Raw genomic sequence first — 26,626 nt, 5'->3', positions numbered from 1 at the left:
ACCATCCACTATGAGCTGTACTACTGCCTTACATGCCATTAAATTTGATTGTATTCTCCAGAAATTGCAAATGCTTCATACTGTAACGACACATGTGACTTTCATTACTGAATGAGTGGCTCGACATAGTGCTTTTGAATTAATCTCAAGCCAGCGTGTCCTGATGTTAGCTATTGCTGCAGTCAACCTGTCCTAATGTTAAATACTTCTAGATGAGTGCAGTCTGTCAGCTTTCATTATTGAGTAGCATACTGAATGAATGTGATGTGTGATGGTTTGAATCACCATTGAGTAGAACACAAGATCTCATACAGCTATCTCATTCCCTGTTTGTCAGAGGGCAATCTGAACAACACATTCTCTTCAAAGATAGTGGTTACTACCACTGAGTATCTGAAATGTGTGATCATTCTACATTACCACTCCATCTTCATTTCTTTGCTATGATGTTTAAGGGTTCTGATTGCAGCACTTAGAACCTTGGTACCACACAATATTTGTAAGTCAGATATGATATAAGCTTTGCAGTCTGAATTATTTGTATAGGACCTTTACCAAATATGTAGCTTAATATGAGTTGCAGTCAGATATGCCTGTCTTAGTATTACATTTACCAAAAATGTTATTGTAGATATCACAGAAAAAATATACGAGGGGGGGCCCAAAAGAAACCGGACTCCAAGGGCGCTGCCACTTGTAGACGTAGTGCAGGGTTCTCACACTAGATGGTGTTAGTAGAGACCTTCATGAAACAGCTGTGCAGACGGCATCAGTGTAGAGCTGAATGTGCAAGTGTGGTATTGTGTTTCTCTGACTGTTGGTGGGTTACCTCTGCGAAGTCGTTATGGCAACTTTAAAAGAACAAAGAGTGTGTGTGAAATTTTGTTTCCTGCTTAAAAAACTGCAACAGAGACACAAAAAATGCTTCAGGAAGCTTTCCAGGAGGACGCTATGAGCCACACATGGGTTTTTGAGTGGTTTGGGCGCTTTAAATGTAGTGAGATGTGTGTTGAAGACCAAGCTTGTTCTGGACACCCTTCATCACGAAATGAGGAGAACATTGAAAAGGTCTGCCAAAAGATCAACAAGGATTGTCGCCAAACAATTGACCAATTTTCAGCAGAGACAGGAATCATTTGGAGCTCGTGCCAGTGGATTTTGAGTGAGGATTTGCACATGAGACGTGTTGCTGCTAAATTTGTTCCACGCCTTCTCACACAGGGGCCAAAAACCATCCGCATGAATGTGTGTCAGGAGTTGAAAACAGAGATTGCACGTGATCCAAACTTCTTGAACAAAGTCATTACAGGGGATGAGAGTTGGCGTTATGGGTATGACCCAGAAACCAAGCAAGCGTCAAGCCAGTGGAGGACTCCCAACTCTCCCAGACCAAAAAAAGCAAGGCAAGTGAGGTCAAATGTGAAGACGATGATCATTGTCTTTTTTGATGTTCGTGGAATTGTGCATCGGGAATTCATACCCCCTGGCCAGACTGTTAACCAGCACTTTTACTTGGATGTTTTAAGGCGTCTGCGAGAGGATGTGAGGAGGAAATGTTCGGAACTTTGATGATCAGGTGACTGGTTTCTGCATCACGACAACGCTCCAGCACACACGGCCTTACGAGTGACCCGCTATTTGGCATCTCAGAGGCGGTCTGTCATTCCCCACGCTCCGTATTCGCCGGACCTAGCCCCGTGCGACTTTTTCCTACTTCCACAAACGAAAAAAACGCTAAAAGGGGAGCATTATGACAATGTGAAGGCAGTAGAAACAGCTTCACAAGGGCACTGGACAATATCAAACTTGAAGAGTTCCAAACATGCTTCCAACAGTGGGAAAAGAGACTTGACAAACGCATCGCATGTAATGGAGAGTATTTTGAAGGTGACTGAAGTAGCTTTGTAAAAAGGTTCATCAATAAATTTTTTATGACAACAATCCGGTTACTTTTGGGTCCCCCCTCATAGATGTACAAATATTCAACCAATTTTAATGCCAAAATAAATCATGTAAATCATCATTTATTTGAGCTACATCAGTTACTATTCCATTATGTAGTTGAGTAGTCATCAAGTCTAACTTACAGGGAGACGATTATTGAGCTATATGAAATAAAATCATCATACCTTCTGAACACCTTGCATTAGGAAGTTCAAAATGCATGGACCTCTGCAGGGCATGATGAGAATTAGTGTCTCCATGTGCATGCTCCTTGTTATTGTCAGAAAAACTGGCACATTTGGGGGACTGAGAATCCACATTTCATGATCGAGAAGTCCATTCACCCTCAGTGGGTGACTGTGTGGTGTGAAGTGTCCACTCACAGAATAACCAGTTTGATATTCCTTGATGGTACAGTGATTACCAAATGGTACGTGAAGGTTCTGGAAGATGATTTTACCCCCATCATGCAAAGTGACCCTGATTTTGGCAAGATATGGTTTGTGCAAGATGGAGCTCAAACCCATCAAAGCAGGAGTGTGATGTCCTGGAGGAGCATTCTGGGGACTACATTCTGGTTCTGGGGTAACCAAAGACCACTGGAATGGGTTTTGATTGGCCGCCACATTCTCCAGATCTGAACATATGTGACTCCTTTTTGTGGGGCTCTATTAAAGACATGGTGTACAGTAATAACCCCAAACCCATTGCTGAGCTGAAAACAGCCGTTCAGGAGGCCATCAACAGCACCTTTGTTCCAACACTTCAGTTGGTCATGCAGGATTTTGCTGTTTGTGTGCACCATATCATCACCAATGATGGCAGGCATTTCAAACATGTCATAACCTAAATCCAAATATCTGTAGCGACATTTACATGTTGAATAAAGTGTGTGCATGCCATATTTATAACTAATTTTATTATAGTTTAATAATTGTCACCCTGTACAAATGAAAGATGTAAGATTTGTCTGCTGTAGTACTGGGGAACAGAGGTAAATTATGAAACAACAGGCCAATATTATTGATTTTCACTTAGGGAAAATCTGTAAATTGATAATAAGGAATAGAACTACAAGTTTATAACTAAATTTCATATTCTGTACTCAACACAACATGGTTTGGGAGAAGAGTAGTCAAGGATAATGACATCAGCAGATTTAGTTGAATGTGTTTTGAGCCTGAGCTCTGAGGCAACAGAAGATCTGTAGGATCTTTAAGGACCTATCTAAAGCACTTGAGTTTGTAAATCATTCCAGCCTAATGGAAAAACTATGTCAGTATGTGCATTGAGAGGAATGTTATGATGTAATAAAATGATACATGATAAATAACAAACAGTCTGCAAAAATCAGGTATACTTGTGAGGCAAATATAATCACTTACAGGTCTGATTCACAAACTATCAAAAATTGTGTGTCATAAGGTTCTGTACTTAAAGATATACTATTTATTCTCTGCTTAATGTTTTCCCAGTCAATATAAATCAGTGTCTTATAAAGCAACAGTATTATGAAAAGTGCTGTGACTCGCCGATTATTCAAAGTGCCACTGCGCATTTACGCACATCCTCTACATGTGGCGCTGTCTGCCAGCCATGCAGCAGCGGCGCCACCTAAGCGGCCAGCCAAGCGGCGGCCGCTAGACTGAGACTCAGTGTTTAATCGAATGCCGACTTGTACACAGGTCTACTTACTCAGTGGCTTATATGTGTTGTCCGAAATATATGTGATAAATTTGAAGATTTAACAATTGGCGACGAGGTAGTGGATTTTTCCTTTTCACCGTTGACTCACAGGGTTCCATGGCTACTGTCGAGCAACTCTTGCAAAATCTCTTTTAACAGCAAACGCTTCTAACAGCGGCGATTCGCGATTTGATCGCGGCGTCAAATGCTGGGCGTTTCTCGTCGTTGGCCGTCCCTCCTTTTCCACCTTACTACGAGACGGCGGAAGACTGGTCTGATTATGAAAAACGTCTTCGACAGCACTTCTTGGCATTTCATGTCACGGACGAACAACCATGTAAGTCTCTGTTTCTTTCCTGGATTTCCCCTCAAATGTATCAGTTGTTGTCGCAATTGGCTCCTTTGAAAGATCCTGCGTCTTTGTCCTTTGCTGAAATGTGCTCACTTCTGTCTGTCTATTTTCAAAAGCAAACACATGTGGTAGCCTCTCATGTTGCCTTTTATCGTTGTCAAAACCAACCAAATCAATCCTATCGCGCTTGGGCTGCTGAACTTCACGGCCTCAGTCGAAAGTGTCAATTTGTTACTGACGTTCACAAAGAATCCTATGCCGATTCCATGGTACGGGATGCGATTATCCGGTCGGCACCCGACAAAGAAGTTCGGCAACGTGCCCTTCAGTTGGTGGATCTGACTCTAGATGAAGTTCTCTCCATTGCGCAGTCTTTTGAAATTTCTCGTGCCGCTGGGGTGCAAATAGAAGAGTGGGGTGACGTCGGGGAAATACAACCTCTGTGCGCTGTTGACGACGTGTGGGGCGCGTCCCCGCCGGCCGACGTGGCCGCAGTATGCTCCCACGCGCAGCCTCGGCCTAGTCGTAAACAACCCATTAAGAAACTGCAGCAAAATCCCTGGCAACTTCCTTCATGTCCACGGTGTTTTACGAAACATTCATGCGAAGATTGTCCCCAACGTTGGGCTGTGTGTCACAATTGCAAAAAGAAAGGTAATGTGTCTTCCGTTTGTAAATCCGACCGCATACATGATGTTCATGAACATGACGCTGATTCTGCTTCTGTGTTGTCTGTCAATTGCACTTCTTCCCTTTCAGGGAAGTTATTCCTCACTGTCCAAATCCTTGGTTGAGATGTTCGCATGCAAGTGGATACCGGTTCTGCTGCCACTATAATTAATTCTCAGACGTATCTTCAGCTGCGTTCTCCACTCCTGTCCCCTGTCACTCGGCAATTACGGACGTACAATAAACAGAAGATTTCTCTCTTCGGACAGTTTAATGCTGAGGTATCTTATAAATCCGTCATTTGCACTGTTCCCATATTTGTAGTCGACCAGAGCAATGCAGAAAATCTTTTTGGTTTCGATGCATTTCGCATTTTTGGGTTCTCCATAGATGACTCTGTCAATATTGTCTCTGCTGCTATTCCTTATGCTCAACTGGATTCCTTGTCGACGACATTTTCGTCCCTTTTTTCTCCTGGGTTAGGCCGTGCAAACGACTTTGAAGCTCATATCATGCTCAAACCCACTGCTCGGCCTAAGTTTTTTCGGGCTCGGCCCATTCCTGTGGCCCTTCGTGATTGGGTAAAACGGGAGTTGGATCGTCTCACTGCTTCAGGGGTCTTGCTTCCTGTCACTTCCAGTGAGTGGTCCTCTCCTGTCGTTGTAGTTGCTAAACCAAATGGTGATATTCGTCTCTGTGGAAATTTCAAAGCCACTGTAAATGCTCAATGCCTCATCGATACTTACCCTATGCCCCGTCCTGAAGAACTGTTCACTAAACTCGCTGGAGGACAGTATTTTTCAAAATTGAATTGTCGGAAGCTTATCATCAACTTCCTCTCGATGCTGCTTCCCGGCAGTTTCTGGTCCTTAACACGCCTTTCGGCCTCTATCAATACCAACGCTTGCCATTCGGGGTTGCTAGCGCCCCTGCTCTCTTTCAGCGATTCTTGGAACAATTATTGCTCCCTGTCCCTGGGTGTATCAATTACATGGACGACATTGTTGTCACTGGCTCCACCACTGAAGAACATCTTCAGAATCTCTGCACACTTTTTAATGTCTTACAGACTGCAGGTCTTAAGTGTAATCTTCAGAAATCACAATTTTTTGAGGCATCTATCACGTACTTGGTGTTTCAACTCTCTCGGGATGGTATTCGCCCGCTTCAACACACTGTCGCTGCGATCGATGCCCTTCCTCACCCTACATCTGTTAAGGAACTGCAGGCCTTCTTGGGGAAAATAGCATACTATCACAAGTTTTTACCATCTGCGGCGTCGGTGGCTCAGCCGTTGCATCGCCTGTTGCATAAAAATGTGCCTTTTCACTGGTCCGCGTCATGTGACGCGGCTTTCCGGAAATTAAAGACTATGCTGAAACAGGCCACGTGCCTGGCTACTTATCGACTGGGCCAACATCTTGTTCTTGCCACAGGCGCCTCTCAATACGGGGTCGATGCAGTCCTTGCGCACCGTTTTTCTGATGGTTCGGAACAACCCATCGCTTATGCCTCCAAAACGCTCACAGATGCCCAACAAAAGTATTCTCATATTGAGAAAGAAGCTTTGGCCATCATTTATGCTCTTCATAAGTTTGGTGTTTTTCTCTATGGCTCAAAATTTCATCTCGTTACGGATCACAAACCACTTGTTTCCCTGTTTCATCCATCAACTTCACTTCCCGACAAGGCTGCACACCGCCTCCAGCGTTGGGCTCTTTACTTGTCCTGTTTCAATTATGAGATTCATTTCCGGCCAACGGCTCAACATGCGAATGCAGATGCTTTGTCTCGCCTTCCCATGGGTCCTGATCAGGCATTCGATAGGGACGAACTGTTGTGTTTCCACCTGGATGTTGCCGAGCAGCGGGTTGTGGACGGGTTCCCCATCACTGGGGACAGGCTGGCGGCTGCTACGGGTTCTGACCCTACCCTCTCCCGGGTTTTACGCTGTATTCAGAAGGGTTGGCCAGATCGCCCGTCCGCTAAGACTTCTGATCCATTGTGGAACTACTACACTTTGCACTACCACCTCACGGCTAGGGATGGTGTTATCCTCCTCTCCACTGACAATGCTTTGCCACGTGTTGTGGTCCCTGCGTCTTTGCATTCTTCGGTCTTGCGCCTCCTTCACCACGGGCACTGGGGTGTGTCTCGCACAAAATCACTGGCGCGCCGTCATGTGTACTGGCCTGGCATCGACTCTGAAATAGCACACATGGTCACTGCATGCGGCCCTTGTGCGTCACAGGCCGCTGCCCCGAAGTCATCTTTGTCACCCTGGCCTTCGCCTGAGAAGCCCTGGGAGCGCATTCATGCTGACTTTGCGGGACCTTTTTTAGGTACTTATTGGCTCCTCGTAATTGACGCCTACTCTAACTTTCCTTTCATTGTCCGTTGCACGTCACCTACTACCGCGGCAACCACCAGTGCTCTCGCCCACATTTTTTCTTTGGAAGGCCTCCCCTCTACTCTTGTTACTGATAATGGTCCGCAATTTGTCTCTTCCGACTTTGCAAATTTTTGTTCTTGTCACGGCATTACGCATGTCACGGCCCCGCCGTTCCATCCACAATCCAACGGTGAGGCTGAACGACTGGTCCGCACATTTAAGGCTCAGATGCGGAAACTTCTGACTTCTTCTGGTGCTGATGATGCGCTTCTCCAGTTCCTGGTGTCTTACCGTTTCACCCCCATGGGCGATCACAGCCCAGCTGATCTCTTACATGGCCGACAGCCCTGCACGCTACTTCATCTTCTGCGGCCTCCCACCTCACGGCCACGGGTGCCTTCACTTGGCCGGTTCACCGCCAACGACCTCGTTTGGGTACGGGGATATGGCAGGTGGCCAAAATGGAGCCTGGGCCGCATCTTACGACACCGTGGCAGACGCCTATATGAAATCCAGATGGACACGGGTGTTGCAGTGTGTCATTCGGACCAGCTTCGGCCTCGGGTGCCAGCAATGCCTGTTCCGAATGCCGCCACACCACCTTTGGCTCTACCTGATGCTCGGGATCTTGGCATTTCTCAATACTCATAACGCAGCCCTCTCACCGTCATCGCGATGCCAGCACCAGAACGGACGCCACCAGGAGACGTGCCCATACGAGTACATCTACTCGCCTCCTCCTCCAACGGATGCCGACACATTGCCCATGTCTCCTGTCATATCAACTGAACTTGCTGCAACGGGCAGATTGGTGCATGGGGCCCCAGCAGATTCGACCCCTACGTCTCCTGTCATCTCGACCCGTTATCATCGGGGACACTTCCGTCCGTACGGGAAGCCTCCTCCTTGAGACTTTACGGTGAATCAAACAACGCCTATGGACGTTAGCCATCTCCAGGACACCTCCATCAAGAACAGTGCAACAATTTCAAAGGGGGGAAAAGTGTTGTGACTCGCCGATTATTAAAAGTGCCGCCACGCAATTACGCACGTCCTCTATGTGCGGCGCTGTCTGCCAGCCATGCAGCAGCGGCGCCACCTAAGCGGCCAGCCGAGCGGCGGCCGCTAGACTGAGACTCAGTGTTTAATTGAATACTGACTTGTACACAGGTCTACTTACTCAGTGGCTTATATGTGTTGTTGTGTTGTCCGAAATATATGTGATAAATTTGAAGATTTAACAAAAAGGATTGTTGCTATTCATCATATAGCGGAGATGCTGAGTTGCAGATAGGCACAATGAATAGACTATCATACAGTAAGCTTTACAGCCAACAAGGCCATTGTCAAAAAAGTCAACAGACACTCACATACACACATTTCATCTTGGATTTTCCACTGTTTAACTAATAAAGTGTGCTGATGACTTGGCAACAATCTGTTCAACTCAGACGCAGGAGGTAATTGAAAAAGAAGCAGTTCTGAGTATTAAAAATGCAAATGAGTATCTACTAGAGAAGTATAAAACAATGACAGTAGTATTTCAAACCAGACAGAGTGGCATGTATAATGTAAATATTAAACATAATAGAGAGGCAATTAAATAAGTAAGCAGCACAAAACTTTTAGGAACTATTACAGATAAACATTTGGCTGATTCAGCGCATCAAAATGACATTGAGAGTTCTGTTCACATGCAAATTGAGCTTATAATATAATGTTTGCACTGGGTTGAAAGAGGAGAAAGAGATAAAAACATACAAAAATGAAAATCATGAGAAAAATGTAAAAATAAAAAAAATATTGTAATGTATGAGGGCTATCCAGTAAGTAACAGACATTATGGTGTATCACAGCATTGGGCAGGGCTATAGCAATCATCTTGGTGCCATTTTGTTCCTGCACTCAGTACACATCCAGAAGTGGTAGTGTGTAGTCTATGTCTCTGCTACTTTGCAATCTGTGATGTGTTAAAATGTGTGATGCAATAAAAAACCCATTCTGTGGTTAGGATTTTGTTCAGTGAAAGCTGAATGAGGCAATGGTGAATTGATTTTAAAAATGACTGTACCAGTGTTAATGAAGAGGACCTCAGTGATAGGCATTTTCTCCAAGTTTCACAGAGTTTGGTTCATGAATATTTGGCAGAGAAGCTAGGTTACCACAAATTTTGTGTTAGGTAGGTTTCCAAAACTCTAATGGAAGACAACTAAAAACAGACACTGACTGCAGCAGACCTCCCTCAAAGATTACAGTGAAAATGGTAACAGAGCTATCAATTGTATTGTAACTAGGGATAAGACTTGGGTGAAGCATGTCAGTTGTGAATCAAAAAGGCAGTCAACTGAATGGGAACACACAAACTCTCCCAGAAACGAAGGAAGTGTCTTCATATGATGTCAGCAAGAATGATCATGGCTACTGTGTTACACAATTGCTATCAGTAGATTTCTACAGAGACAGAATTGAAGAACTTGTGCCACAGTATGATAAGTGCCTCAATTTGAATGGCATTTGTGCAGAAAAATAGCTAAAGAGTGTACCTTTAAAATGTGTATAATAAAATTTTGTTTCTCCATATTGTTAATTTTTTATTTCAAAATGTCCATTACTTTCTGGATATCCTTCATATTTTGATTTTGTTTCATCAGAGGATTGCAAAACTGAATGTTTATCTAGTGTAGGCAATGTATTACAGGAGTTATTGACATATCTTTTTGATTTTTGATTAATTGAAACATCTTTTAAGTGAAACTAGTTCTCAAAATTGAGCAATTTTGCTTCAACTGAAATATATCAATAGCTTCAAAAGGCTTAGCTAAAAAAAGTTTTGAAATTAAAATGAGCAGTGCTCTCACATTGAGATTTCCAGGAATAGAGCACAGAAGAAATTGTCCACAAAACCTTTCATCTTAAGGTGAACAAGAGTTGGTTCTGACTCCTAATGGATGTTAGTAAAACTGGGGACAAATTCTAAAACAGAACAAAATATGAAACCTTAAACCATGGGAAGAAAGCTGATAAAGTGAAAAGATTGTTATGACAAGGAACAGAATTAGAAAGCAATTTTATGTAGTGTCTGGCAGTATCCATTGTGTTACATGATATATATTTTTAGGTTATATTTCACAGAGCAATTTTCATCTGAAGCAATTGATTTGGAATAGATTGTATGGTTGCAACTGATCTCAGCTCTATGAAAAGAGTGTATATATCAATAGAATAATATCACAATAGGTAACACAGCATTCCAAATCTGAAGGAAATAAAATTACTCGAACAGGCAACATGTCTACTTACTAAAGGAGATGAGGAACAATTTGAAACAATTGGTTGAACAAGCAGATTTCTGAAAGTGGATTTTTACATCTTATAAATAGAGTAACAGTGTTGTATTATATGATCTCAAGGTACTCCTGCTCACAAAACACAGAGCGATGTATTTTTCTTCAAACTATCATTAGTTCTGAAATAAGCATTTGCTGTTTTTGGATACTGAATTTTTCACATTGAGCATTTCTACACATTGTTGTATGGCTAGTGCAGAATTTTGTCAGAGTAAGTATCTTTATTACAATGGAAAGCTCTGCCTGGAATACAAATGTAAGAAGGAGTGAAAGTAACTGCTTAGTGCACAGCTGATTAGTTGTGTGATTGAAAGGCACATAAACAAAACTGATGTCATCACCAAACTTCATATATGGCTACATTTTACTGATGTGGCAGCCCAATTATTTGGCTTCATTATACATAAGTTCTTTTTATACATTCTTAAGTAAGCTGACACTCAAGAACATAACTTCAGATGTTATGTCTATAGATATGGTTACCGACACTGTGCTCTACATTTTTGAGACTGCATTCAAATCTTTGTGTAATAGTTGTGCTAACATAGTTTCAAAATAATTAATAAAGTTTCTCACTTATGCAATGCATTTAACAGATTTCGGTAGTCACGATTATGTATGATATTTGGAAATCTCTGATTCCAGACTTGTTCACGAACATGAAAAAAGAAGTTGTGCTTGGCCTTCCTACATTCATCTTGTGCACTTCACCATACCCTTTGTCTTCATGCTTTATTTCTTCACCAAATGGTGAAGTATTTTCTGGAAACAAAAGTCACCTTCAATTTGGAGAATGTTTGTTGATCATTCCAACAGCTGAGCAGACACACAATGGAACATGGAGGTGCCAGATGTATAATGAGACTGAAATGAACATTTCCACCACGGAACTTGTTGTTTGGGGTATGTAGAACATAATGATTTTTGAAGACAACAGTTTTTGTGTGCATGTAATAATATTGTGCTTCATGTTATATAGAGGTATAGAGGTAGTTGTACTGTATAGAGTGGACCGATACAAACTGAACCAAAGAATTAATTTGTAGTGACGTATTTGTCCTACATGAAGATCTGATCAGTGGATATTGTTAAGAGCTCCCTATGTAGAAAATAAAATCTAAAACTGCAGTGAATATGTTCTCCCCTGTCAGATGATATTTATCTTGGTCTGCTTAATGTGACCAGACATTTAATCCATGAGAAACTTTCTCTGCAATGTGACAGCATCAGTAATTTGCAAGAAGTAATTTCAAATCTCACTGGAAATTTCTGACCACATCTGAAGAAAAGGAACCTAAAATAGCCACTCTCACAGTACTACTAAGTTGTGTACTGGTACTCAAATATATACCAACACAAATGCTTGATGTACTACAGCTAATGAAATTTTAAGAAACCATTAAATTCTCAGAAGTAACTAGTTACATAGGATATTACAACAAACCATTCATTCTTGAGAGAAGTGAACTCCCATTAATAAAACAGTTTCAAACATCTGTTTACTTTACAACTGAGTTAATGTGCTAAATATTTGGCACTAAGTGCATAAGTGAGAAAAGGTTTAGAAAGGTTTTAAATTATGCTTAAAGCTCTTTGGAAGTCCATAAGTGGTCTCATTATAAAATACTGCATGAATATAATCTTGGTAATTTGCTCCATTTTAAGCATCTCACTGTTTATGAAGTCATATCTCATAAACTATATGTTGAACAATGATATCATTTTGAAGGTATATTGAGTGGTATACTGTCTGCAAACTGTGTTGTAAATGGAGTTGGGCTGAATGCTGTGAGTTATGCTTCATCAAGATGTACAAGCATTGTCTAAATGTAATTCTTGTCTTACTGTGTTTCACCTTTAATATAAAATCATATCTCTTAGTGGGTTCTTAATAATTTCTCAAACCATTTCTAGGCTGTTCCATCAAGTAAAAGATACTTCTGAGACATATAATGTCATCTCATCTGCTGTTTTGAGTGGCAGGGTTAAATTCCTTCAACTATTTAATGGACCTTGGCCAGGATCTCACTTCAGCACTGCTGCATGGTTGATGTCCAGGTGCTTTTGTATCCATTTTTACCTTGACATTGTGAATTGTATGAAGAATGTAGTGTTTGTACTAAGATTTCTGCCCATGAAGATGATATTTTTTGTCTAGTATTAGAAGAGCCATGGCAATGTCTGTTTCTGAAATGCTTATTGTCTCCACCAAACACTATAACATAGAATCAAAATCAAGTAACAGATATAGTCCAAATGTAAACTGAAGAGTGAACAGCACTTGTGGTGGGAGAAGTTGTCTTTCCCAAAAGAATGCTACAACTCCCATACTTAATAAATGCAGAGCAATGTGTCTGCAGCAGACATACAACAGTCATTGGACGCTGGCCCTCAGTGCTGGGTGCAGTGGCATGGGTGTGCTGCACTGCTGCATTACTCAAGGACAACAGTGTACAGCTTTTGCTACCTCTGCATTTTGGCTGGCAGTTGTTAGCTACGTCGGGACAGTGAGGGGACAAACAGCCAAGGATGGGCAGGCTTGCCCAGAGGAACTGCTCAATGTGTTTAACACAGACCATGCAGGTTGGAGAGTGGTAGTGTCATGCTGGCTGGGTCTCACTGTGTGTCCCAGATCTTGTAGCAATAGTAGGGCTGAACTGCCAGTGGTTGTTGGTTCACAATATCAAAATGTTGCGGCCAACAACAGGTCACTGTCTGCAGCTGCTGGTGACAACAGCAGCTTGATTGCAACTCTAGATTTTGGTAGAATGTTATGCCATTAAATGTTCATCTGCATCTCTTGTGTCAATTAATTACTAATTGCTGTATTCACAGAGTGTTAAGGTATTCGGTGGAAAGTAAACAATTTTTGGGTGTATGAAATTGCAGTGCCTGTGTTGTCCAGAATTATAATGCAATGTTACTTTGGAAATGAATGCATGTCCAACAGAACAGACACTACATGAGTATATCCATTATGAAATATATTAAATATATTTGCAGTTGTGAATATGAACAACTGCCAGCTGTATAATGAATGATACAATAAAACTTTGTGCCAGACCAGGACTCAAATCCAAATTTCCTACTTATCCCAAGAAGTTGCCTAGCCAGTAGGCTATCCATGCATGACTCACAGCCAGACCGATGGGGTTGACGCCACATGGAAGTTTGAGTCTGACTGTCAGCTGTGCATGGACAGTCTTACAGTAAGGAGACCACTCTTGGTAAGTGTGAAATCCAGGTTTGAAACCCAGTCCAGCATAAATTTCCATTGTTGTCATTCCATTATGCAACTGATGATTGTTCAAATTTGCAACTGCAAATACATTTCAAGTATTTCATAACTGCTGTAGTTGCTGCTGTGCAGGAACATTGCATCATAATTCTGAACAACACAGGCACTGCAATTTCGTACTTATGCGCCAACACCAGGGAAGAGACTTCCAATTACCATCTCTCTGCTGTACAGGAATACACATAATGGATGTACAAGTGCAGGTTGTAGACACATAATTGATGACATGTGGAGTTGGGGTCTGGCTGTGATTGTGCACAGATAGCCTAATGGTAAGGCAACTGCTCGTGATAAGAGGGAAATCCAGGTTTGAGTCTTGGTCCAGTAGAAATATTCATTGTTGTCATTCCGTTATTCAGCTAATGGTCATTGATATTAGCAACTGTGAATACATTTCATGCTTTGTGTGTGTGTCTTTGCACTGAACTGCCACTGATTTAAAATATGCACTGAGTACGGTTGGTATAACTTCATTAAACAGCCTGCAGGTGCTCCTTGTGATGGGGCTGGGTAGAGAGCACTGACTCGTCTTCTTGCTCTTCAATTTTTAGATGCACAGTAAAGGAGCATGGTCATCAACAAGAATAAATATTACACAGACATTAAAGTACAGATAGAGTTGAACTGCATGCCTCAGAAGATTTTCATCCTTTTTATACATACATATAATTTTACAGCATGTTTCAATATTCTGTGAAACAGGAATTACCAGAACATTTCAGAAATCAGAAATATTAAATATTTGCAGGTGTCAGGAATGACTGGTGTCCCTCCCACTGCCATCTAATGACTATAACCAATACACCATAGCACATTTCTTGAAAAGTAGCACTTTTCCATCTGATCTTTCTGACCAAATCATAGTATACTAAAATATTTATGTCTAGATATGTATTTGATTTAAGTAAAATGATGAAGAAAAATCATACCAAAACAGTCTTAACTTCAGTCATAGAGACAAGGAATTAATAACTGAAGACATTTGTAATCACATAAAGGCAATGCTAATACAAAGTCAATTATACCATAGAAAGGTGATTCACATGAAGAGCTGCATAAATATAGCAGCCAACAGTATAGTTGCTTCCCTGTAAACATGCTCAACTTCTGCAGCAGTGGCACCAACAATAACACCAATCTATCTATGAACATGAAAAGCAGGTACTCCACCAAGAACAACAGAAATAAATGTACCAAGAACAATAAAAACAGACATAAAAGTTGTAACAGCTTGAACAATATAATACAGCAGAGACATTTCTGGTAGGAACAGCAGTACCAACAACATAAACAGCAACTGCATAACCATCTATAGAACCAGCAACAGCACTCACCAGTAAAAGGGAAAAGTGGTAGTAGAACAAATTGAATACAATTTTGTGGCCAGATGTAAAATGGTGCCACATTACCATCAGAAGGAATTTTTAGTTCAACTAAGAAAGAAGAGAAAGTCTACAAGACAACTGGTGTGCGAGTATTAACACTGTCATTTAAGCAGTAAATCTTTGGCGAGTTGGATAGATCTTTGAATGGCTAGTGCCTGTCAGCTCTTGATGAATTTCAGTGTTGCACGTATGGAACTGAGCTGTGTGGATGATGATGTGAAACCAGCAGTTAATTTGTAGAAGCCAGAAACTAAAATTTATAAAGGCCTTGAAATATATTGTGCTAAATTGTAGCAATAGAGTCATAAAAGGTATAAAATTCAGTACATCAGATAAGGGAAGTGAAGCAGATGTCATAGTAACAGAATCCTGGTTGAGAAGGGATGCGGGGGACAGAAGCTGTTCTAAAGAAGGTGCCATATAGACACAAATGGTAGTGCGACAGGGGGTGGTGGGACTTTAATTTGAGAGCATGAAGCATTTGCATGTCAGCAGAGTTTCTGTAATAAAATAAATGAAATCTAGGAGAGTGGCTCAGCAATTATAATGGTAGTAAGTCTATGTAATATACATGTAAAAAACTAGAAAGGGCAAGACATGGCACTTGACAGATTTTTAGGTTTTGGTAAGCAGAATGAGAAGAATAAATAGTGTTATAATTGGAAGAGTCCTAAACATGGGAGGAAAGCAACGAGAAGAAAAAGTGGACTCACAGGTAATGAATCAACTCATAGAAAATAGGTTAATCTGAGAATTAGGCTATGAACTATATGATAAAAAGATATAAGAAATAAAAAGTTCACTGTATGAGTTTTTTGATCAAACCTGATGACATATTGCTAACAATGGATGCTACAGAGTGGTATGTAATGGGATCCCAAGGAGGGACAGTGGGAAGTCAAGATTGGAGTGTGTTTTTGTTGTTGTTCTTGTTGTGCTCTTCAGTCCTGAGACTGGTTTGATGCAGCTCTCCATGCTACTCTATCCTGTGCAAGCTTCTTCATCTCCCAGTACCTACTGCAATCTACATCCTTCTGAATCTGTTTAGTGTATTCATCTTTTGGTCTCCCTCTACGATTTTTACCCTCCACATTGCCCTCCAATACTGAATTGGTGATCCCTTGATGCCTCACAGTATGCCCTACCAACAGATTCCTTCTTCTAGTCAAGTTGTGCCACAAACTTCTCTTCTCCCCAATCCTATTCAATACCTCCTCATTAGTTATGTGACCTACCCATCTAATCTTCAGCATTCTTCTGTAGCACCACATTTTGAAAGCTTCTATTCTCCTCTTGTCTAAACTATTTATGTCCATGTTTCACTTCCATACATGCCTACACTCCATACAAATACTTTCAGAAAGTACTTCCTGGCACTTAAATCTATACTCGATGTTAACAAATTTCTCCTCTTCAGAAACGCTTTAATTGCCATTGTCAGTCTACATTTTATATCCTCTCTACTTCGACCATCAGCAGTTATTTTACTCCCCAAATAGCAAAACTCCTTTACTACTTTAAGTGTCTCATTTTCTAATCTAATTCCCTCAGCATCACCCAATTTAATTTGACTACATTTCATTATCCTAGTTTTGCTTTTGTTGATGTTCATCTTATATCCTCTTTTCAAGACATTATCCATTCTGTTCAACTGCTCTTCCAAGTCCTTTGCTGTCTCTGACAGAAATACAATGTCATCGGCCAACCTCAAAACTTTTATTTCTTCTCCATGGATTTTAATACCTACTCCAAATTTTTCTTTTGTTTCCTTCATTGCATGCTACAACCCTGTCTCACTCCCTTCCAACCACTGCTTCCCTTTCATGTCCCTCGACTCTTATTACTGTCATCTGGTTTCTGTACAAATTGTAAATAGTTTTTTGCTCCCTGTATTTTACCCCTGCCACCTTCAAAATTTGAAAGATAGTAGTCCATTCGTCTGTAAAGAATTTGTATTAGTATTTTGCAGCTGTGACTTATTAAACTGATAGTGCATTGATTTTCATCTGTCAACACCTGATTTCTTTGGGATTGGAATTATTATATTCTTCTTGAAGTCTGAGGGTATTTCGCCTGTCTCATAGATCTTGCCCACCAGATGGTAGAGTTTTGTCAGGACTGGCTCTCCCAAGGCCGTCAGTAGTTCTGATGGAATGTTGTCTACTTCCGGGGCCTGGTTTCAACTCAGGTCTTTCAGTGCTCTGTCAAACTCTTCACACAATATCATATCTCCCATTTCATCTTCATCTACATCCTCTTCCATTTCCATAAAATTGTCCTGAAGTACATCGCCCTTGTATGGACCCTCTATATACTCCTTCCACCTTTCTGCTTTCCCTTCTTTGCGTAGAACTGGGTTTCCATCTGAGCTCTTGATGTTCATACAAGAGCTTCTCTTTTCTCCAAATGTCTCTTTAATTTTCCTGTAGGCAGTATCTATCCCTAGTGAGATAAGCCTCTGCATCCTTACATTTGTCCTCTAGCCATTTCTGCTTAGCCATTTTGCACTTCCTGTCGATCTCATTTTTGAGACGTTTGTATTCCTTTTTGCCTGCTTCATTTACTGCATTTTTATATTTTCTCCTTTCATCAATTAAATTCATATATCTTCTGTTACCCAAGGATTTCTACTAGCCCTCGTCTTTTTACCTATTTGATCCTCTGCTGCCTTCACTATTTCATCCCTCAAAGCTACTCATTCTCCTTCTACTGTATTTGTTTCCCCCATTCCTGTCAATTTTTCCCTTATCCTCTCCCTGAAACTCTGTACCACCTCTGGTTTAGTCAGTTTATCCAGGTCCCATCTCCTTAAATTCTCACCTTTTTGCAGTTTCTTCAGTTTAAATCTACAGTTCATAACCAATAGATTGTCGTCAGAGTCCACATCTGCCCCTGGAAATGTCTTACAATTTAAAACCTGGTTCCTAAATCTCTGTCTTACCATTATATAATCTATCTTATTCCATGTATACACCCTTCTTTTATGATTCTTGAACCAAGTGTTAAGTTATGCTCTGTGCATAATTCTACCAGGCAGCTTCATCTTTCATTTCTTACCACCAATCCATATTCACCTACTACATTTTCTTCTCTCCCTTTTCCTACTACCAAATTACAGTCACACATGACTTAAATTTTCATCTCCTTTGACTACCTGAATAATTTCTTTTATTTCATCATACATTTCTTCAATTTCTTTGGCATCATCAGAGCTAGTTGGCATATAAACTTGTACTACTGTAGTAGGCATGGGCTTCATGTCTATCTTGGCCACAATAATGTGTTCACTATGCTGTTTGGAGTAGCTTACCTGCACTCCTATTTTTTTATTCATTATTAAACCTACTCCTGCATTACCCCTATTTGATTTTGTATTTATAACCCTGTATTTGCCTGACCAAAGTCTTGTTCCTCCTGCCACCAAACTTCACTAATTCCCACTATATCTAACTTTAACCTATCCATTTCCCTTTTTAAATTTTCTAACCTACCTGCCCGATTAAGGGATCTGACATTCCACGCTCCGATCTGTAGAACGCCAGTTTTGTTTCTCCTGATAACGATGTTCTCTTGAGTAGTTCCCGCCTGGAGATCCGAATGGGGGACTATTTTACCTCTGAAATATTTTTCCCAAGAGGACGCCATTATCATTTAACCACACAGTAAAGCTGCATGCCCTCGAGAAAAATTACGGTTGTAGTTTTCTCTTGCTTTCAGCCATTCACAGTACCATCACAGCAAGGCCGTTTTGGTTAGTGTTGCAAGGCCAGATCAGTCAATCATCCAGACCGTTGCCCCTGCAGCTACTGAAAAGGCTGCTGCCCCTCTTCAGGAACCACACATTTGTCTGGCCTCTCAACAGATACCCATCCGTTGTGGTTGCACCTATGGTACAGCTATCTGTATTGCTGAGGCACGCAAGCCGACCCACCAACGGCAAGGTCCATGGTTCATGGGGAGGAGATTGGAGTAACAACAATATTATGAAAAGGATACATTGCTGCTCACTGTAAAGATGATACACTGAGTTGCAGACAGTGATGAAAGAAAGTCTGTTACATATAAGCTTTCAGCCTTCTTCAAAAAAGAAAAACATTAACTGCAGAGAACTAGCCTAAATTTGGCTGCAGTCATTCATGACTATAACTATAACTTTTCATTGCTTCAGTATTCACAAAGTTATTAACTAAATGTAATTAATCTGATAAATCACTGTGATTAAACTTTGAGCTTGTGTTGTGTTTGAGAGCCCTCCCCGCCTCTATTTCACCAGCAGTCAACAATGGTGTGTGTGAAACAGCCACCAAAGCCAATCTATGTAGTCCAATAAAATATTAGTGTCGAATCATGAAAGACAGAAATCTCTGTGAGGAATGTCAATATTATTTCCATGCAAAATATTGTTCTGTAATCAGTGTGAAAAGAGGTGTTGAAATTTGTTATATTACTGTGATTGTTAAACAATATTGGAAAATAATCTGCTACTCAGAGTCAGGTCCCTGACACAAAAGGGTAATGCATTTTGTCTTGAAGAGCACTTTGAGTGCTGTGCCAAACAGTTGATCTGGAGTCCCAGAAGCTGTTAGTGCTGACAATTTAGAAATCATAAAATCGTAATTTTCATCCAGCAATAAAATAGAATGTCAAAAAGATTATGCAGAATCAAATGAAGACTCATTGTATGTTTAGACTTAAATATCAATCTTCTTTCTAGTAATAATAATGGAGCACTTGAAGTTCAGTTTCAAATTAGTTATCACAGCACTTTGTTCTAACAAGGGAAGTTCTGCTGATCTTTCATACAACCCAGCACACATATAGATCCAGCAAATGCTGTTCTAGTCTGAGGTTCTTCTCAAGCTCTCTTCTCTTAATTAGCATCCAAAATTTTACAGGCCTGTCAAATACCATACAAGAATGCCATCTGTCAAGCAGTGGCATTAATGACAAAATTTCCTGAGGCAGTTGCAGAATGAATTATGTTGCAGTAGAGCTAGAGAAGAATACCCTCCATAGAAGACTTACTTTACTGTTCACTCCATTATACTAAATTAGCTGTAAGGTCCGATATTTATAGCTATGTTGAAATACACACTGTTTCTATCAAAGACATTTTTCTGAATGGCCATTCTTTTTAATTGCTAAGTACGTTTGTTTTCTGCCATTGTTATCAGAAATGAAATATGCATGTCCAAAAATGGTATTTATAAAATGTGCAAGTCTGTAATGTGTATTTATGGCAGATACCACCCAAAATGCTGTCGGCCTACCAATGATGATGAAAAATTATAAATGTAATGACTTTGCTCTGACATCTTTTTAATATACTAATGAATATACCAACAAATAAGTGATAAATTCAAAATAATTTCTTATTATACCTTGCTACAGATGTGTCACTATGATTCCCATATCATTATTATTATTGTTACTTTCCAAGGAAACATGATTCTTTGTAGAGATAAAAGTGTTTGGTGGATAATCTAAAAAAAATATTTCACAGGACTTGCAGTGTAGCCATTATCTGTACAAATATGCCTTCAGTAGATGTGTGTCCATCAAATCTGGCTGAAAAGTGATTGCCAAATGTAGATTATTATCAATGATTCAGTCCACACTGAGATTACAATTCAAACACTTTAATTTCTTTTTGATTGTTGAATGAACTACTGATTATGGCCACATCAGGTCTCATCTATTGTAATTATGTACTGGTAAACAGCTAGTCACATATTACACTGTACACTCAATTGATGTCTTATAATGTGATTTTTCAAGTGCAGTAATCTAACACTGAAGTGTGGCAAATATATACCGGGTGATCAAAAAGTCAGTATAAATTTGAAAACTTAGTAAACCACGGAATAATGGAGACAGAGAGGTAAAAATTGACACACATGCTTGGAATGACATGGGATTTTATTAAAAAAAATATATATTGCTAGACGCGAGAAATATCTCTTGCACACATCGTTTGGTGATGATTGTGTGCTCAGCCGCCACTTTAGTCATGCTTGGCCTCACAGCTCCCCAGACCTCAGTCCGTGGGAGTATTGGCTTTGGGGTTATCTGAAGTTGCAAGTGTATCGTGATCAACCAACATCTCTAGGAATGCTGAAAGACAACACCCGACGCCAATGCTTCACCATAACTCCGGACATGCTTTACAGTGCTGTTCACAACATTTTTCCTCAACTACAGCAATTGTTGGCGAATGTTGGTGGACATATTGAGCACTTCCTGTAAAGAACATCATCTTTGCTTTGTCTTACTTTGTTATGCTAATTATTGCTATTCTGATCAGATAAAGTGCCATCTGTTGGACATTTTTTTAACTTTTGTATTTTTTTGGTTCTTATAAAACCCCATGTCATTCCAAGAATGTGTGTCAATTTGTACCTCTCTATCTACATTATTCCGTGATTTATGCAGTTTTCAAATTTATACTGACTTTTTGATCACCCGGTATGATTAACACAGTCACAGAGTGAAGTTATCAAATCATTGTCCTTGAAATCTTTCAGTCATATCAACATGAAAATGATATAAACAGGCCTGCAAAAGAAAACTAAAAAATGCAACAGTTAGAACCAAGTAAACTGTAGTTCAGAATGTGTACATAAAAAGATGGAATGAATGTGATAAGTCACATGGTAACCACTGTTATAGATATAATTTGGTGTTTATAAAGTCATATAATAGGATATATTGTTTCTCTTTGGAAATTCAACTTGGTAGTTGAGTCTGCTGCTAGTGACAGGTTGATTTACATTTTCATGTTTGCTGCAGTCCTATCATCCCCCTGCCCCTCCCCCCACCCCCACAGACATGTCTGCCCATGCAACCTTTTTTAATCAGTACTGCTGCAGGCATGACTCCTTATTTCCTTTGCAAATCCATCAGAATGCAATGCCCTTATCATAGTTTCCTCTATTGTTGAACAATGTAAATTTCATCTCTGAAGCTATTTCTGTAGTGTTGATAGATCTAAATCCTGATGAACTTCTCTGTAACTTGAGCTGTTAGATTTCTTAGTTGCTGGTGAATGTCTGAGTTGTTTGACCATGGTTCATTAAACTTTTTTGTTCTTAATGTTTCTTTTAGAGTTACATTGGACATCTCCAGAGGTGCTCCTGGTTCTGTCTAGTCTTTCCACCCAGAGATCTATCATCCATGGCTATACAGAGAAGACATCAAAATATACAAATATGGGGACAATTTTAACAGAAAGGAAAGCTATGAAACTTAATAATATATGGACAGTAATCCTAAGAACTGCCAGATAAGTTTTCATCTTATACATATGGCAGTTCAGTAGTTAACCAACCACCTCCTTTCTAGTCTCCATGACCAACTATATCCTCACCCACAATTACTTCTCCTTTGAAGGCATTACCTACAAACAATTCCAGGGTACAGCTATGGGCACCCACATGACATTATCCTAAGCTAACTTATTCATGGGAAATCTTGAGGAATCCTTCCTAAGCACCCAGAATCACAAACCCCTCACCTGGTTCAGATATATTGATAAGATCTTCATGATCTTGATCAACAGTGAGGACACCCTCTCCCATTCCTACATAACCTTACAACTTCTCCCCCATTTGCTTAACCTTCACTCAACCCATCAAGCCACCTTCCTCTCTTCCACTTCAAAGATGGCTACACCAGGACCTCTGTCCACATCAAACCTACCAACCACCAGCAATACCTCCTCTTCAACAGCTGCCACCCATTCCATACCAAGTAATCTCTTCCATAGAGCATAGCCACCCATGGCAGTCACATCTGTTATGACAAGCAGCCACTGTCAAAGTATACCAAGGGCCTTTACAGATTATAATTACCCTCCCGACCTTGTACAAAAACATGTCTCCCATACCTTGTCTTTCCAGTCTCCCAACACCTCCTGAGCTCCACCACAGTGTGGCCACAGAGGAGCATTCCCTTCATAACTCAGTACCACCCAGGACTAGAGCAACTGAATTACATCCTCTGCCAAGGTTTTGACTAGCTCTCAACATGCCCTGAAATGAGTTATGTTCTACCCACTATCCTTCCCACTCCTCCCACAGTGGTACTCTGCTGTCCCTCGAACCTACACAGTATCCTTGTCCGTCGCTACACAACCCCTGCTCTGAACCCCTTGCCTCATGGCTCATATCCCTGTAATAGACCAAGATGCAAGACATGTCCTGTACATGCTCCCACCACCATCTACTCCATCCTATCCCAGTCTTGTGATTTACAACATAAGCTGCAATCATTGTGCTGCCTTCTACATGGGCATGACAACCAACAAGTTGTCTGTCCAATAAATGCCCACTGAGAAACTATGGCCAAGAAACAACTGGACCACCCAGTTGCTGAGCATGCCGCCAAACATGACATCTTTAATTTCAATCTCTGCTTCAGAGTCTGTGCCATCTGGAACCTTCCCACCAACATGAGCTTTTCTAAATTACACAGTCATTGCCCTTACCCATCTAGCCCTTTCCCAGTTTCCATTTCAGCCCAATGCACCCAGTCTTTTTACTTCTCTCCCTTTCCACTAACTCCCCTCTAGCCCCTGCACTCCGTCTAACTTCCCAAGTGCACCTAGCCACCTCAATCTCCATCTCATCCCTGCACACTGCCAGCAACACTTTACCGTCCCCACTCCTACTCTGCTATCCTTCCCCTCCCCATCCCATCCTCCTCCTTACCTCCACCTGGTTGCCTCTCCCATAATATCCTGCTGCTCACAGTCTGGTTTCAACTGCCAGAGGCTATAGTCATGTATGTGTGAGTTGCATTTGTGTGAGTGCGTACATATGTGTATGTTGTCTATTTTTGACAAAGGCATTGTTGGCTGGAAGCTAATTTTCTAACAGTCTTTTTGTTGTGTCTTTCTGTCATTCAGCATCTCCACTATATGGTGAGTAGCAAATATCCTTTTCATTATATTGTTACATTCCATCCTGGATTTTCCATTGCTTGTTTTTGTTAGTTAAGTTTTATCTTTGATAAGAATTATCTCTGCTGATCAGGCCTCATTTTCAGTATATTTATGACAGAAAAATTCAATGGAAGCAGAAGTACTTCTGAAGTTGTCCTACACAACTCTCAAATGTTAGGAACAAAATGGTTTTGTTGACCATGACTACACAATCCAGAAAATTCACCAGCACCTAACAGAGTCAGTTTTGTTCTATCTGATTCCTTCCAGACATAACAATCTTTTACTGCTTTTATTTGTTATTTTTTACCAAATCTCTTGATATTTTAATTATCTTTGGATCTAAACTTTCTAGTGTGGTGCTGTAAAGGAAACCGTCCAACAGCAAGTTTTGTTCTTTGTGTTTAATTTATGTGAATTATTTCATTTGGTTTTCACAGTGCAGAACATTTGGATTTCCATTTGCAACAAAAATGTTAAATGACATTTCATTACATCCACTATGTAAATTTAAATTAACACATATCTAGATGTCATATATAGACTTTAACACTGTATAACTAAATTAAGACATTTAATAGTTTATATGGACTTAGTAAGCAATATTATAAAAGAAGCAGTTCAGGAAAACATATGACTGGAAGAAATAATTTGATATGTTTTATTTACAGAAAATAATTTCATAGCTGTAACACCTTTAGTGAGTGCTGTGAGTGGTGAAACAACTTCAATTTTATGCCGTACTGTTTTCACGTCTCGAATGACAGCACCAAGCCTTGCTACTTGCTGGTTCATTCACCCTGATGGTACAATTATTTCACCACTGTACAATTCATCAGTTCTAAACAGCATCTATAAATATTATGGTCAGGGCTTAGATCATGGTGAATGTGGTCTGACAATAAATGCTGCAAGTAAAAAAGATGAAGGAAAATGGTTCTGCATTGGACAGCTGCATGGCTCCCTTACAGAAACATATGCTGAAGTAAATGTCAGTATTCATGGTAAGTGTATTGTACATACTAAAATTAGTATGCCAATATAATCAGATAAGCCTATAATCTTTTATTCTAGTCCAATTCAACTGTTTCTACGGATTTTCACTGATATTTCAAATAATAAATACAGACACACATATAATTCATGTCTCCTTTTAAATTATTACAAAATTCTCATTCGCACAAGTATAATTTTGTGTAGTTTTGAAGAGACATTTTCTACTTTTTGTGAGTCTCCCATATCATGTTAGTATATGGCCATAAGTAATAGTTGTCCCCTTGAATTTGATTGTCATTTGCTTGGGCCTCTGCAGGAGGTGGTTGCTGAATTTTTCCAAGAGCTTCTTTCAGTCCTCATTCAAAAATGTCAATTCCTATGGGCCCTTGTTGGTACTGGGGGGAGAAGGAGGAGGAGGAGGGAACGACGATCCAGATGGCATTGGTTGTGAAACCCCAATTTATGTTACGTATTTTGTGCTGAGCACTCTTTTGTCAACTTTGCTCATGGAAACGATTTTCTAGTGTCCATTATAAATTTGGATAGACAGTTAATTGATGGTCAGACTCACATTAAAGTCTGTACATAAGTTACAACATAGCTACTCCATGGTAAAAGTGCTTTCACAGGAGGCACAGCCTCTGACTAGGTACAATGTGTCTGTGACAGGACTATAACAGGATGTGCTGGATGGGATAGATATTGCATCTGAACCTTCCAGAAGGATGTGAATCATATGTTAAGGTGCTACAAGTAGCTGTGGCTTGAGTACTGACAGATTTAGTGACAGAATATCAATTTGGGGGAGTGGGACAGATTTAGAGGGTGGCGGAATATCACTTTGGGAAGAGTGGGAAGGATTATGGGGTAGGACAGTCATTTTTTCAGGGTATGATGCTAGGTAATAAGCCTGACAAAGCAGGTGATTTAGCTAGTCCAGTCCAGGGTGATACTGACTGATAACCAAGTGCTCCTTCATAGGCTGCTTTGTGGAAGTAGTTGGAGCAGTATTGGCAGTAGATTTTGTTATAACGTCAAGTTGAACACATGTATTTCAAAACGACACAACACATTTAAGTCACTGAGCAAGTTGACCAAGCAAGACATGAACATGATAACATTAAAATGAGCACTGAGTCCAAGTCTAGCAGCCACTGGCTGGCTGGCCACTTAGGTGGCACAGCTGCTGCATGGCTGGCAGACAGCGCCGCATGTAGAGGACGCGTGTAATTGCGCGACAGCACTTTGAATGATCGGCGAGTCACAACACTTTTCCCCCCTTTGAAATTTTTGCACTTGTCTTGATGGAGGTGGCCTGTAGATTGCTAATGTCCAAAGGCATTGTTTGACTGGCCCTAAAGTCTTGAGGAGGAGGCTTTCCGTATGGACGGAAGTGTCACCGATGATAACAGGTCGAGATGACAGGAGACGTAGTGGTCGAATCTGCTGGGGCCCCATGCACCAATATGCCCATTGCGGCAAGTCTGGTTGATATAATAGGAGACATGGGTGATGTGTCGGTGTCCGTAGGAGAAGAAGGCAAGTAGAGTTGCTTCAACAGATGATGATCATCTGGTTCCTGCATGGGCACGTCTCCTGGTGGCATCTAGTCTTGT

At 40.6% G+C, this 26,626-nt stretch overlaps 1 protein-coding gene across 1 annotated transcript in view; it reads left to right on the top strand.

The window, feature by feature from the left end:
• The window catches only part of LOC126176558 (uncharacterized), a 179,239-nt gene that overhangs the window by 34,506 nt on the left and 118,107 nt on the right, over positions 1 to 26,626 (top strand). Inside the window, exons 5-6 of the mRNA XM_049923718.1 lie at positions 11,036 to 11,293; positions 24,686 to 25,018. Coding sequence (XP_049779675.1) covers positions 11,036 to 11,293; positions 24,686 to 25,018 — 591 coding nt within the window. The remainder of the gene's footprint in view (positions 1 to 11,035; positions 11,294 to 24,685; positions 25,019 to 26,626) is intronic.

The sequence above is a fragment of the Schistocerca cancellata genome, chromosome 3 (genome assembly GCF_023864275.1).
Source record: "Schistocerca cancellata isolate TAMUIC-IGC-003103 chromosome 3, iqSchCanc2.1, whole genome shotgun sequence".
NCBI classification, from domain to species: Eukaryota; Metazoa; Arthropoda; class Insecta; order Orthoptera; family Acrididae; genus Schistocerca; species Schistocerca cancellata.
The sequence above is the reverse complement of the archived record's forward strand: the minus strand, read 5'-3'. Positions and strand labels throughout refer to the sequence as shown.